The 14,486-nt window shown below is 57.4% G+C and overlaps 1 protein-coding gene across 1 annotated transcript; it reads left to right on the top strand.

Annotated features, from left to right (window-relative positions):
• Positions 1–9,554: 9,554 nt before the first annotated feature.
• NEUROD2 (neuronal differentiation 2) lies at positions 9,555–13,784 on the top strand. The gene is made up of 2 exons (XM_061391643.1): positions 9,555–9,898; positions 11,032–13,784. The coding sequence occupies exon 2, from the start codon at positions 11,037–11,039 to the stop codon at positions 12,183–12,185; it is 1,149 nt and encodes a 382-aa protein (XP_061247627.1). The 5' UTR covers positions 9,555–9,898; positions 11,032–11,036; the 3' UTR covers positions 12,186–13,784.
• The last annotated feature ends 702 nt before the right edge of the window (positions 13,785–14,486 follow it).

Raw genomic sequence — 14,486 nt, 5'->3', positions numbered from 1 at the left:
CGGGGTCGCCCCGCGCTCCGTGCCCCGTGCCCCTTCTCGCGGCCACTGGCCCTTTAAGAGCCTCTCCGCGCGCTGCCGTCCCGGATCAGCCAGAGAGACCATTAAAATTTTATGCAGAATGAAAATGGGCCAGGTCTCCAGCTTCCTCGCTCCCATCCAATGATTTATTACTCGCAAATACCACAGAACTAATTAGTATAGTAATTAATTAATACGCATTTGCATATTTGCATGTGCAATTAGTGCAGTGGAGTGATTACTGGGAGAATGAGGGGCCCCGGATTGTCAGATGTGAGGGGGAAGTGGCCTGGAAAAGAGTTAGTGGGAATGAACTTTGTAGGGAGCGCGAAGGCGGGGAGGGAGAGGGAGGCGAGCGGGGCGAGGCGGGGGGACGCCGGGGCGCTGGGCCACCTCTCGGGGCGCGGAGCGGCCGCGCGGGGCAGCGCGGGGTCCCGGCCCGCCCGCGGCCACCGGACGCCGGTCGAGGGTCGCGACCTGGGCGCCCCCCGCCCCGCCCGCGGCCCCGCCCCGCCCCCGCCGCGTGGCACGGCTCCAAGCGCGCGCCTGATTGTTATGCATTGTGTTTCTTGTTGCGAGCGGAGCCGGGCGGAATGGGGCTGGCACAAGCTGTTTCCCTGCCACGCGGCGGTGGCACCTTAAAGGGGCAGCGTCCTCTTCCCGCAGCCGCCCGCTGCCGCCTCCGCCCACCCCACCTCCCAGCTGCCCGTCTGACCCCTTTCCCGGAGACGACTGGCGGCCGGAGCCGGGCTCGAGGCGAGAGGGCGCGTGCCGGGGCCTCCCAGGAGGTGACGCGGCCCCACAGGGCTCGGGGCGCGTGCCGAGGGAGCCCGGCGGCGGTAGGGCAGGCTGCGAGCCGGGAACCGGCGGCCGGGGCGCTCCAGGTCCTCTGCTGGGCACGCGGAGCGGGTGATGAGGAGAGATCCGGGAGAAAGCTGGAGTGAGAAGGACAAGGAGGAGTACCAGGAGCTTCCTCATAAGACACCGCTTCGCTTCCAGTCCTCACAAAGATTCTGTGCGGCAGGGCTCCTTATTCCCATTTTACAGAGGGAAAAACAGAATGACCTGGCAGGTGGCTAGTGATCAAGCTGTAAACTTGGGGTTCCAGCTGGTCTGTCCATCCCAAGTGCTCAGGTTGGAGCTAAGGCCAGAGGAAAGAACTGACATTTCCCCAGGGGGCATCAGGGAGGGCTTCCTGGTGAAGGAAGCATCTCACCAAACCTGCAAAGGTGAGGAGGGCACCTCCTAAAGGAGCTGAAGGCACAGGGATACTGGATGGATAAACCCCATGTTTGATGTGACTGCATCTTTCACTGTTCAGAGGGAGCCCCCCCCACCCCCAACCACCACCACCACCTACCCATGAATAGAACTGCAGAGACCCAGGCAGGGATACTGGCTCCCATTATGTGGGGGCCTGGACAAAAGGCACACCCTTGGCACTGTATCTTCCAAGGGCACCCTCCTTTCCCTCTCTACTGTAGAGTCTACTGGTTCCATGTGCTAAGTCACTTCAGTCATGCCTGACTTTGCGGCGACCCTATGAACTGTACCCCTCCAGGCTCCTCTGTCCATGGGATTCTCCAGGCAAGGATACTGGAGTGGGTTTCCGTGGCCTCCTCCAGGGGGTCTCGTCTCATGTCTCCTGCAGTGGCAGGCAGGTTCTTTACCACTAGTGCCACCTGGAGAGCCCACTGGTCCCACAGTGTAGAGATAACCTGGGTTTCAGAGAAAGGAACACCGTATGTAAAAGTGAGTAAGCGGCCGGACTCAGTCAGACAGAGCTTGGTTCCAATCTGGGCTCTGCCACTTACTAGCTATGTGACTTTGGCACAGCAGCCTTAACCTCTCTGTGCTTCAGCGTCTTATCTTCAAGTGGAGTTAACTGTCATCCCACATCTGAGGTCATGGTGAGAATGAAATAAGATTGTGTGTGAGTGAAGCCAGGGCCCAGCACCGATAACTCTACCGCTGTCATCTCATTATTATGGATTATGAAATATTTCATTATTACAGAGAGCTCTGAAGCCCGAGGGACAGGAGGACCCGCAAGAGGTAATCAGGTCCTCATTTCTAGTCCCAGCTCTGTCCCCACTTCTGTGACACCAGGCAGGTTGCGTCCCCTCTCTGGGATGTGGTGTTTTTTTTATCTGTAAGGTGGGGCATTGGGCCATGAGGCTCCTATCCCTCAACTGTTCCCTTCTTTCCCCATGCCCCCTAACCCTTCAGGGTACTGAACTAAGGAAGTAACAGCTAAGTCGCATTCACACTGTCCTGGGCTCCAGTTTCCCAGGGACTAAACCAGGAGGTTAAATTATGACCTCCTGCCCTGCTGGCCCTGCTGTCTATGTGCACCCTCCGTGCATGGCTTTTTGAGGCTGCCCTTCTGGGAGCACCAGCACCACTGCAGCTGTGGGTCATCTGTGCCCACTGCCAGCCTCAGGTGCCACCATGCACCAATGCTTGGCTCAGGCATCTGAGAACTTTCCAGTGCCCAGCTCCCAGGAGTCCCCAACCCAGCTCCCGGGTGGTTCTGATGTCCAGGGGGAGGAAATCAGGACATGCCCAAGTCATGGGCAAGTTCATAGCAGAGCCCGCCTGGAGGAAAGAGAGCCTGGGACGCACACTGTCCTGTGCTCTTCCCACTGCCCTGCACTGCCCCATTGGGTGCCCTCCATCTGCTGTCAGTCAGGACTTAACCACCCCCCATCAGTGCAGAGAGAGGCAGCAGGTGGGCACGTGGCACGATTCCCATTTTACAGATGAGGAAGCAGAGGGTTACATGATTTGATCAAGGCTGAGACCCTGCTAAGTCTGGTGCTCTTTTGACTACCTTGAGCTCCCTCTTCGTCTGACTGCCTTCCTCTGCAGGCCGGACCCGTGGAGGGGCAGGGGCAGGGGCAGGACATCACAACTGCTCACATGGAAAAGTGACAAGGAAAGCAGAACAAAGATGTGCTGATGAACAGAACTTCAGGAACAAAGTTTTGTTTTTTTTTTTTCTTAAATACAGTTTATCAGGGGCTTGAGGCCAAACCAGCCATACCTGGATGGGGCAGTTGCTGAGGCAGCACTTCCACACCTGTTTGTTCATTTGATGCTCAGCAGGCATCTTATTGTAATGATCACACCCATTTTACAGAGGGGAAGGCTGAAGTTCTATGTCAGTGCTGGTGTTGGGGGGAGACTGAGGGGAAAGGGAGAGGAGCTTCCTATGGGCCAGTGTCCTGCCCTGGCTCCAGCATTCAGTTTCTGGGCAACGAGGGGACAGGACTTTGTTGCCACAAACACTTACTGAGGATATCATGGGTGTTAGGCCCTTTACTAGTTACTGCCTACCAGGTGAGAGAGACCTGTGCGGCAAAGGTCATGGCCTGCACCTCCCTGTCATCATCATTTAGTTGCTGAGTTGTGTCTGACTCTTTACCATCCCAAGGACTGTAGCCCACCAGGCTCCTCTGTCCATGGGATTCTCCAGGCAAGAATACTGGAGTGGGTTTCCATTTCCTTCTCCAGTGGATCTTCCGGACCCAGGGATCGAACCTGTGTCTCCTGCATTGGCAGGCATATTCTTAACCGCTGAGCCACCAGGGAAGCCCATGCCTCCCTAGAGGTGTGCAAAAGGCATTAGTGGAGTCAGAGGAGGTCATCTAACCCAGAGAGGCTTCCTGGAGGAGGTGATGCTTAGGCTTAAAAGGTGAAGAAAGTGGATGGTGCTCCAGGCAGAGGGGACAGCCTGAGCAAGCTCACAGGTAGGAGGCTGGTGAAAGCTGGAGGAGCTTAGAGTGGCTGAGGAGCAGAGTTCAAGGCAGGGACAAACGTACAGAGAGAACTGCACAGCAACCAGATCCAGTTGTCCCTAAGGAACAAGGCCTGATCCTAGGGGTGATGGGAGCCACTGAAGGTGCCCAATGAGGGGAATACCACCTTCAGATTTGACTTTTCCATAGAATGGGCAGGATGAACACCCCCAGTCCTGAGGAAGCCAGAGGAGCAAGGGCCTGTGGGAAGTCAGAACTTTCCAGGGAGGAGAGGCTGAGCCAGACCCACAAAAGAGGGTTGAGGTAGTAGGGGTGGCTTTGGGGAGCAGCATCAGCAAAGACGAAACGGCAGTGGGAGTGGGACAGCTCAGTGGCGTCCTGGGACCTCAGCTCCCGTTCCTGTGGCAAGTTGCCGTTACCCCATGCGAGGAAGGTGTGGGGTAGGACAAGGGGTAGGAGAGGGCCTCTGAGCCTGCTGAGAGATATGAGGCCCAAGAAGAGGGGCTGCTGCTGGGCAGGAATCCCCCAGGAGGGGGAGGCAGTGAGGGACCTCATGTGGCCTGAGTCTGAGCTTCATGCCCAGGGAATGGGCCCAGCACCCCCAGACTCAGCCTCCATACACAGAGCCCCCTCTCTGAGAGCCACTCAAAGGAAAACCTGTGACCCAACCCCCCCATCCCAAGTCCTCCTCCCCAGACTGAAATTTGTGCAGAAGGCAGGAGGAGGAGTCTGTGGGCTCCAGGCTTGACCTGCGACCTTAGAACTTACTGCTTTAGGAGATTCTCTGGAGAAAGGCTTCAGTACCCCCAAACCCTCTAAGTCAGTTAGGCAGTAATACAAGGAGCATTTATTGAACACCAACTCTATACAACCTGTGTGAAGCCCCAGACTACTGAGATATAAGGTAAGTAGCCACCACAGTCAAGTCAGGGAGACATGGGTGAATGGTTTGTCCTAACAGTGGGTGGTAAGTACTGAAGTTGCCAGGAGGAGATCCAGGAAGACACCCAGGAGGAGGTGTCCAAGCAGGACCGCTCTTGGTGAGGAATGAGAATGAATTTAAAGAAAATAGAGACTCAGAGACTAGAGCCCATTAGGGAAGGAGCTCTTTTCAAAACAAAACAGGGCCCAAAAGCCAGAAGGCAAAAGTTATGGGGCACAAGTCACTGTACTTTTGGAGCAAGGGAACAATCCTGCGGGGGCTGGCTTTGCAGGAGGGCTAGTGGGTCTCCTCATGGCCCTCTGTCCCAGATTAGGGAGGTGTGCAGCAGGGGTCCGACTCAGGACTTTCAGATCAGGGCTGGGGCTGTAGGCAGGTGCCCACCTATCTTTGGGTGGGGCCTGGGCCCAGCGCGGGAGCCCAGGGTGCAGGCAAAGGAAGTCAGAGAAAATCCTAGTGGTGAGCTGGAGGTCAGCACAGGAGGTCAGCACTGAGGATGGGGGCTCCACCTCACTGGTCCTCCCCCGCCCCCTCTCCGGTGGCACCACAAGGCACGCAGCCGCATATCACCCGTGCCAGCCCTCACCTCCCGGCAACGTCGCCGCATTCTCAGCCACGCCATCTGGCGTGCCCGCCGCTCCCCAGAACACTGCGGCGGGCGGGGGGAGGGGGCAGGTGCCCACCCCAGAGCCAGGAAGAAGCGGCAGGTTCCCCTCCCCCACGTCCTGTCAGACTGGAGGTGGACAGGGGGCTGGGAGGGGGCGGCAGACTCTGCAGGCCTCAGGACCTAGGGGAGAGTCACCGCGTGGGCAGTGCCAGCCTGCCCCCTCCCCTGCCGCCTTCCCCACAGCACACTCAGTGCCAGGAGCACGGGCCCTCCGAGGATCCCCGCATTCCTGCCCTTCACCTCAAATCAGAGCCAGGGGGAGAACAGCAGACTGCCCCTCCTCGTGCTGCTCCGGCCCTCACTCTTCACCTGCCAGACCACCTCCGCCTGGGAGGCCCCCGGAGATGGAGTGAAATGGCCGAGGGGAATGGGCACCTGAACGCTAACCTACTTGCTCCCCACGGTTTGGCCCTTCGGTGGGAAATCAAGTCCCCTTCCCCAGCACACTTGCCCCCACCAGTCTTATTTGGGGCATGGTGATGTTGGTGGCAAGTGTCTGGCTAGGTGTCCTTCTGGCTGTCTGAATGGAATGGAGGTTTACAGATTTATATGTGGGTTTTTTTTTTTTTTTTTTTGGTGTAGCAGGGGGCGTAATGAGAGCAGCTTTATAAAACATTCTCCAGTCCTCTGAGCAAGAATCCCTAGACTGCTCAGGAATGACCTATCCCCTCCGGCTCTCTCCCCTCTACACCCCCAAGGCCCCACCCCCACCCCCAACCCAGGACCTACGCCTGCACAAAATGGCCGCCACCCCTCTGAGGCAGCCATTTTAGGTGCCCAGACAGTGGCCTCCCCTGGGATGGGGCTATGTCTCCATGGGAACCTCAGACCCTCAGCTCCAGGCTCCCTGGATGGGGGTGGGTAGCAGAAATGGGAATCTTCCAGGCCTGCCTGAGATGCCTACCCTTCCGCTTTCCCTCTCAGAGACCCAGAGGGGACCAGGCCCCTCACCAACTCCCTTCCCCCAATGCCAGGGGGAGGAACAGATGGCATCTCTGGGTGTCCTTCTTCTTCCATCTCCTTCCTTCCATTTCTGGCTCTTTCTGTCTCTCTATCACCGCATCTCTGCGTCTCTGGGTGCACGGAAAGGAGCACGGGCGTCCCTGTCTGTTCATGCTTGTTCCTGTGTATGTGGACACGTGTGTTTTATACCTCTTTCAAGCTCATGTCTAAGGCGGGCCCATCCCACACCTCCCTCTGTTCCAATTTTCCCCTGTTTTTTATTGTATCTTCTAAAAAAAAAGTTGAAATGTGTCGAGTGAGAAAAACTTGTTCCATTTTTCTGAAGGAAGAAAAGACAGGGGCAGCAAACAGACTGAGCGGCATGAAGTTTCCCATACCCCCAGGCACGTCCCCCAACCCCTCAGGCCTCATTCTCCTGGGGTGGGGGGCCCTGAAGGGGGCTGAGGCCATTCCTGAAAGGAGATGGGGAGGGATGGAAGCCCTCCAAAGGGCTCCACTGCAGTAGAAAGCAGAGCTGGTAGGGGCCTGTGAGGCTTGACCCAGGCCTCAGTGTCCAAAGGAGAGGGCAGGGGGTATCTTTCAACCCCAAGGAAACACTAATTCACGCACTCATCCATTCATTCACCCATTAATTCAACAAAAACTCAGTTCCCATGTAGACAAAGCATTCTGAATATGTATGTATCAGGGGGTATGTACAAGAAATTATTAGTGTAAAGCATATTACAGTTTACAAAGTGCTTTAAGGAAAAGGAGAGCTGGCATTTACTGAAGGTGCACTCTATTGCTAGCCCCATGCTCAACTCAATACACCCATTATCCTATTTCGTGCTAACAACAGCCCTATGAAGCGTAGCATAATTGTCCCCATTTTACAGATGGGGAAATCAAGACTGAGAGCTGTTATGTAACTTGTTCAAGGCATTCAGCATTCTTTAAGGATGGTAAGTAGGGTTGGCCAGGAATCAGAGCCCAAAGCATATGCATGGAATCAAAATACCATATGACTAGGGGACTCAAGAAGGGCCATGTGTCTGGATTGAAGACCCCCAGCCTCAGTGAAGAGACAGGAAAGCCTTTGAGGCTATGCCCAGAAGTGGACAGGGGCCTGGCCAGCACTGCCGAATCTATGCCCCACCTGAGGTCTATCCTTTGGCCCCCTCTGCCATGTCCAGAGTGCCCCCAGATCATGTGCCTTCCCAGGACCAGGATGTATGAACGGAGGAAGACTTAACATTGGCTTCTCATCCTTGGGGCCCCCTGAGGCAGACTATGGGACTATGGAAGGAGCACTGGGTTGGGAGTCAAGTCCCTGGGTTCTATATCAAGATCTGTGCTCCACTGCCTGGTCCTGGGCAAGCCAGTCCCCCATTATGGGCCTCAGTATAAGGACACTTGGATTCCCTGGTGGCTCAGACAGTAAAGAATCCGCCTGCAATGCAGGAGATCTGAGTTCAGTCCCTGGGTCAGGAAGATCGCCTGGAGGAGGGAATTGCAACCCACTCCAGTATTCTTGCCTGGGAAATCCCATGGACAGAGGAGCCCGGCAGGCTACAGTCCAGGAATCCAAAGAGTCGGACTCAACTGAGTGACTAACACTTTCACTTTCACAGAAGGATGCTTTGAGGTGCCTTCTGGTACCTGGTCAAGTGCCTCTGAGCCTCACACAGCGGCAGCCCCCTTCTCCCAAGGCCTCCTTAGCCACCTTGTATGCCTCTGTTTAGAACCTAATTCATTCTACCAGACACCAAATCAGTGTCTTCCCAGCTCAAGACCCCTTCTTGAAGTCCTAGAAGGAGAAAAGTGTTCCTGTGCAGACTGAGAAGAAGACCCCTGCTTGGCACGTGGTTGCTATCAAAGTGAATGTGGTCAAGTATAATTGAAGTTGTCTTAGCATATGGAAGCTGGAGGATGGGGAGGGATAGGAAAAGTGGGTCTGAAACACACTAGGAAAGCCTGAATAAGGGTGTAGACAGGGTCTCTCAACACCTGATTGTGACTGCCTGCTTACACACATGACTCTATCTGAGTAGGGGTGTGTATCCATTTTTTGTACACAGAGTGAGGAACAGGTGTGTGTGTGTATGTGTGTATGTGTGTGTGTAAAGCTTCCTCCCTCAATCCATGCATCTGTGTCTGGCCCAGGGAGAGGGTTGAAGGGTGAGCTGTAAGATAAAACAGGAATTTCCTACTTTCCTCACCAAGGCACCTGTCTGACCTACCTCCCCCTGGTCACTGGGGGACTGCTGGAGTTGGCTTCTCTACTTTCAGGATTTTTTGAAGGGGGAGGGGAATGCTTGCATCTCCTCCAGGAACTTGAGGCGATTCTCAGCCCAGCCCCCTCCTCCCTCAAACAACCAAGTCAGAGGCCGGGAGAGAGAGAGACTGGTGGGACAGGCTACTTGTCTCGAAGGGGGAGGGTAGGTGGGGCTGGGAATTGGGGGGCGAGGAGGGAGAGGTTTCTGGGTTAGGAATCCAGACCCAACCCTCTCCCCCACCCCCAGACAGTGGGTACATAGTCTTATCCCAGGGGCTGCTTTCCATCCAGATCCCAACCTACATGTGCTCCCAAACACCCAAGAAAATCTTTCCCATCGGCTGACTCCACAGATACACACACATGTCCCCACAGACACACACACACGCCCATGCAGAGGCACAGACATCCAGGCAAGTCTTTCCTTTTCTCTGTCTTTCCCTTGGTTTGAATTTCGTTCAGCCACATATGTTGTGTGTGCATGAGGGTGGGTGGGGGAGGGGCAGACAGGGATGAGGGATGGCACAGTGCCAACATCTACCTATGGGGCTTAGGCCAGGGACGCCCCCCACGCCCACCCAGGGAAGAGGCCTCAGCTGTCCCTTTGTGGTCAAGGGGATCCTCCTGGGGGGGTGTGGGGGCAAGCATAGAGGTCCCCTCTCCAGACCCTAGGTTCTGGTTCCTGACCCACCTTTGGGGGCCCGCAAGGAAAGAAATGGACAGAGCAGGGCCCTGGAGGGAGCATAGAATTGGGAACATCAAAACCCCCCAATTTCCAACCTTGCCACCCCATTGTTCCCATGTGGGGGACTCTATATCCAAGGGGGGCAACTCCTCCTACCTCCCTCTCAATCCCTGCTTTCCCTGCGTTGGGCGGGGACGGGAGGGCGGCAGAGATATTTATTTATTTCCTTTATTTATTTAATTTTTTTTTTTTTTTTTTTTGGAGTAGAGAGTGACAGATGGCGGCGGGTCCCGGGGGAGCCGGCTCTCCCCCAATGCAGACGCATGCCAATCACCGTCTCTCATGTGATAGCTGCTGCCCGTGACGTGCCAAGCCCATATGGCCTGGCATAGAGGCTGGTACCCCGCCTGGTAGAGATGCCACACTCGCTCCGCGGTTCGCATGGCGCTCTGAAGACGCCGGCGCCTGCCGCCTTGAGGAGCCGCTGCCCCCGCTCCCTGAAGATGGGGGAACAATGAAATAAGCGAGAAGATTCCTCTTCTCCCCCCTCTCTCTCTTGCCCCCCTCCCCCCCCTCCCCTCCCCTCTCCCCTTGACTCCTCTCCGAGGTAAGTTGTCCGAAAGGGAGCTAGATCTGACCCGCTGGTTGGGGGGGTGGGCAGCTTCTTCGGCCGACAGGACGGTCCCCAAATCCTCCCTTCCTGGGATGATGCCCCTTCATGGGGTGGGCATCGGAGGAGCCCCGGGTTTCCTCTCGCATAAGGGGCTGCAGCTCAGGGGGCTGCGGAGGGAGGCGTCTCTGCCCGCCTTGGGCTTGGGGAGGAGGGGGAAGCAGGGTCATGGGGGGCGTGAAGAGCCTGAGATGGGAACCCCCCATGGTTGTCCCGGAGGAACCTTCGACCTTTCCCTACCACCGGAAAAAGAGAGAGAGAGAGAAGCAAACAAACAAATTTGGATTTTTTTTTTTCCTATCAATCCCGAAATACAACGAGATCTGAAGAGACGTGTGGGAGGGAGGCAGTTTAAAGGGGGGAAGGGGGTCCCCGACCGCAGGGGAGAAGGACGGGGCTCGCTTCTCTCCGTCTCCTCCCCGCGCCCGGGTTTCTCAGTCCTCGCCGCCCCGAGCCGGCTCCGGGAGCTGGGGACGCCGGGCTAGAGGAAACGATCCTCCCGCCTCTGGAATTGGGGCTGCGGGGGTGGGGGCCGAGCCGAGGGCGGCGCGCGGCCAAGTTGCAAATTGGATTAGGGAGCGTGGGGGTGAGAGCCACGGGAGGGTGAGGGAGCAGGGCGGAGGGGCCCGGGCCGCCGGAGCCGCCGAGCGGGGCAGCTGTCCCCACCGGCGGCCGCCCAGCCTTCCTCCAATGCCGGGAGAGAACAGGCTTTCCGGGCGATCGTGCCGCCTCCCCCGGTGAAGAGATCTGCTCCCTAAAGCCTCAGCTCCGTCCCCAACCACACCCGGAGATGACCCGGCGCGGGGAGCGGCCCCTCGTTCAGGCGAGGGGTGGAGCTGGGGCCCAGCTCTGGGGAAAGGGCCTGGGCCGAGATCCCGGGCGCGGGGCCGGGGAAGGGCTGGGCAGGCTCGGGGTGGGGCAGGCGGAGGAAGTGGGCATCCAGGGCCCCCCGGGCAGGAACCCGCACTGGACTCGGGGGTGGAGGCGGGTGGAGGGGGCGCGGCATGAACCCAGCGCGCCCCTAACTCTGTGTTCTCTGTCTCCCCTTCCCGCCCGCCGGGCGTCCTCAGGCACCATGCTGACCCGCCTGTTCAGCGAGCCCGGTCTCCTCTCGGACGTGCCCAAGTTCGCCAGCTGGGGCGACGGCGACGACGACGAGCCGAGGAGCGACAAGGGCGACGCACCACCTCCACCTCCGCCTCAGCCGGGGCCCGGGGCTCCGGGGCCCGCCCGGGCCGCCAAGCCCGTCCCTCTCCGTTCCGACGAGGTGCCGGAGGCCGCGCTGGCCGAGGTCAAGGAGGAAGGCGAGCTGGGGGGCGAGGAGGAGGAGGAAGAGGAGGAAGAGGAAGGGCTGGACGAGGCTGAGGGCGAGCGGCCCAAGAAGCGCGGGCCCAAGAAGCGCAAGATGACCAAGGCGCGCCTGGAGCGCTCCAAGCTGCGGCGGCAGAAGGCGAACGCGCGGGAGCGCAACCGCATGCACGACCTGAACGCCGCGCTGGACAACCTGCGGAAGGTGGTGCCCTGCTACTCCAAGACCCAGAAGTTGTCCAAGATCGAGACGCTGCGCCTCGCCAAGAACTACATCTGGGCGCTCTCGGAGATCCTGCGCTCGGGCAAGCGGCCCGATCTGGTGTCCTACGTGCAGACGCTGTGCAAGGGCCTGTCGCAGCCCACCACCAACCTGGTGGCCGGCTGCCTGCAGCTCAACTCGCGCAACTTCCTCACCGAGCAGGGCGCCGACGGCACGGGCCGCTTCCACGGCTCGGGCGGTCCGTTCGCCATGCACCCCTACCCGTACCCGTGCTCGCGCCTGGCGGGCGCACAGTGCCAGGCGGCGGGCGGCCTGGGCAGCGGCGCGGCGCACGCCCTGCGGACCCACGGCTACTGCGCCGCCTATGAGACGCTGTACGCGGCGGCGGGCGGCGGCGGCGCGAGCCCGGACTACAACAGCTCCGAGTACGAGGGCCCGCTCAGCCCCCCGCTCTGCCTCAATGGCAACTTCTCGCTCAAGCAGGACTCGTCGCCCGACCACGAGAAGAGCTACCATTACTCTATGCACTACTCGGCGCTGCCCGGCTCGCGGCCCACGGGCCACGGGCTGGTCTTTGGTTCGTCGGCTGTGCGCGGGGGCGTCCACTCGGAGAATCTCTTATCATACGATATGCACCTTCACCACGACCGGGGCCCCATGTACGAGGAGCTCAATGCGTTTTTCCATAACTGAGACCTCGCGCCTGCCCCTTCCTTTTTTTTTTTTTGCCTTTGCCCGCATCCCTGCCCCCAACCTCTCCACCCACCCAGCGCAGGGGCATCCCCACCTACCCCAGCGCGGGGTGCGGGGAGCGGGTAGTCGGTTCTGCCGCTCTCCTGGGCAGCGCGGTCCTCTTATCTGTGGGTGCCCGTCCTAGGGGCCTCGCTTCCCCCAGGGGACTCGGCTTCTCTCCCCAAGGGGTTCTCTCCTCCTCTTTCCCAGGGAGTACTTCTACAGGGACCCTCTTCGGGCACTCTCTGGAGACCCCTCCCCCATTCCCAATTCCTGCACTGTCTCCTCTGCCCCTTTCCCCCTGCAGGCCCAAAGGCTTTGGTAAGGGGGGCAGCTGGGTTGTGGTATACTGTTTTCCTCCTATTATTATTATTATTGAAACAGTCACCGAGCTGCTGAGGAGCCGGGCGCCCCCTCTTTCTTGAAAAGGGCGTAAGTCTGGGCTCCAAGCCTGGACCTGGAAGCCCTCATCCCCAACCCCTAGTCTCAGCGTTTTGTGGTTTTAATTTTGGCGGGAGGGAACGTGGATTGAGAGGAAAGAGAGAGGCCAAGATAATTTGTAACTAGAGTTCATTCCCCCCTTTTTCCTTTTTTAAACATACATACAAAAAAAAAAAAAAAATCTGAGGCGACGGAGGCCGAACGCAGAGTCCGGATTAGAAAAAAACGCAGTAAGAACTTTTAGAAGCAATAAAAGGCAAAAAATACTACTACCAATAATAAAAAGACACAAATATCTATGCAAGGAGGTTCTGACTGAGCCTAGCGGCCCGGCCCGGCCCCGGGATGCCCCTCCGGGCCCGCGGGCCGCGCCGCCCAAGCGCGGATCTGTGCACTTTGGTGAAGTGGGGGCCTGCGCTGCCCCCTCCCCTCCCCAGGTTCTTACAATCAGAGACTCCGAGATTTGGGGCCCCAGTGCCACTGCCCTCCCCCGCCCCGTCCCCGTTGTGCGTCATGCTGTTTTTTAAAAATCTGTTTCCAAATTTGTATGGAATGGCAAATTGTTGGGGGGTCGGTTTGGGGAGGGAGGGTTTGCATGAAAGACACACACGCACACCACACCGCACGCACACGCAGGCCCAGAGCTGGCGTCGGGGGGCAGAGGGAGGAGAGCTCGCCGCCCCCCAGCCCCGCTCAGGCAACTCCATCCCTTCCCGGGACAAGGGTGGAGACCCAGACCTGAAGGCAGCCCCGCCTCTGCCTGACCGTGCCTCTTTGGGCCTCAGGCGCCCGGCGATTTCCGGTGGCTGGAGAGGGAGTTTTTGTCCCAGGCATCCTCTTGGCTCTGGCTGACAAGTGGGCAGGGAGAGGGCTGAGGACTCCTTCTGGAGGTTTCCCAAAATAAAAGGGGCAAAAGGAGAACCTCTCCCCACCGGAGGCAGGAGATCAGATATCCAAACACACGATACAAAAATGCAAACCCACAGGCGAAACACCCACACACTCACACGGAATTTTACCTTCCTCCTGTAGAGAAGATGAAACTCCCGTCGGACACCCGAAGTGCATTGCGTGTTTCTGTTCAGTTTAATGACGATTAATAAATATTTATGTAAATGAGATGCAAAGCCGGACCGGTTTTTCACGGTGGCCTCGTTTCATTCCGGGCATTGAGCTGGGATTCAGCGTGATGAAAAAAACAGAGTCAATGACTGTGTGGTGGCCAGGTAAAGGAACCCTGGAAATTCCTGGGTAGGATTCCCACACTACAAACCCCCTCACACCCACCCACTGGGCACCGAAACAGCTGCACTTGCTGCCCCTCACAGACCTTACACAGACTCACACACGCCCCCAGCACAAAGCATTGCGCTAATCTCATTACACTCCTTCAGTTCCCCAACATGCACACGCACCTCTTTTGAAAACAAAATATCTTTTCATCACTGAAAATAACTAAGATGAGAGCAGTCAGTCATTTTACAATCCTTTGCCCACTATTGCAAAAACAAACAAACAAACAAAACGAGTGTGTAGAAATCAAGAGACAACCATTTGAGCCAGATAGGGATGCTTTTAAATAGAAAAAGTATCAGGTTATGAGGATGAAATATTAATGGAAGAAGTCTTTCCAGTCTTAAATTTAAAACTTCAGTGGACTCAAGGGAATCAGCCATTTTCAGCCTCAAGAATATTGAAATTTGTAGAGGTGTTGATGAAGTTAATGGAACACCCCCAGAGTTCTGTGAGGGGGCCTGAGTCTAGGAGCCCACCAGGTAGATAGAGTGGAGCTTGACATAGCCACTAGCTTCCCCTCACCAG

The sequence above is a fragment of the Bos javanicus genome, chromosome 19 (genome assembly GCF_032452875.1).
Source record: "Bos javanicus breed banteng chromosome 19, ARS-OSU_banteng_1.0, whole genome shotgun sequence".
NCBI classification, from domain to species: domain Eukaryota; kingdom Metazoa; phylum Chordata; class Mammalia; order Artiodactyla; family Bovidae; genus Bos; species Bos javanicus.
Note: the sequence above shows the minus strand (reverse complement) of the source record. Positions and strands in the feature narration are given on the sequence as shown.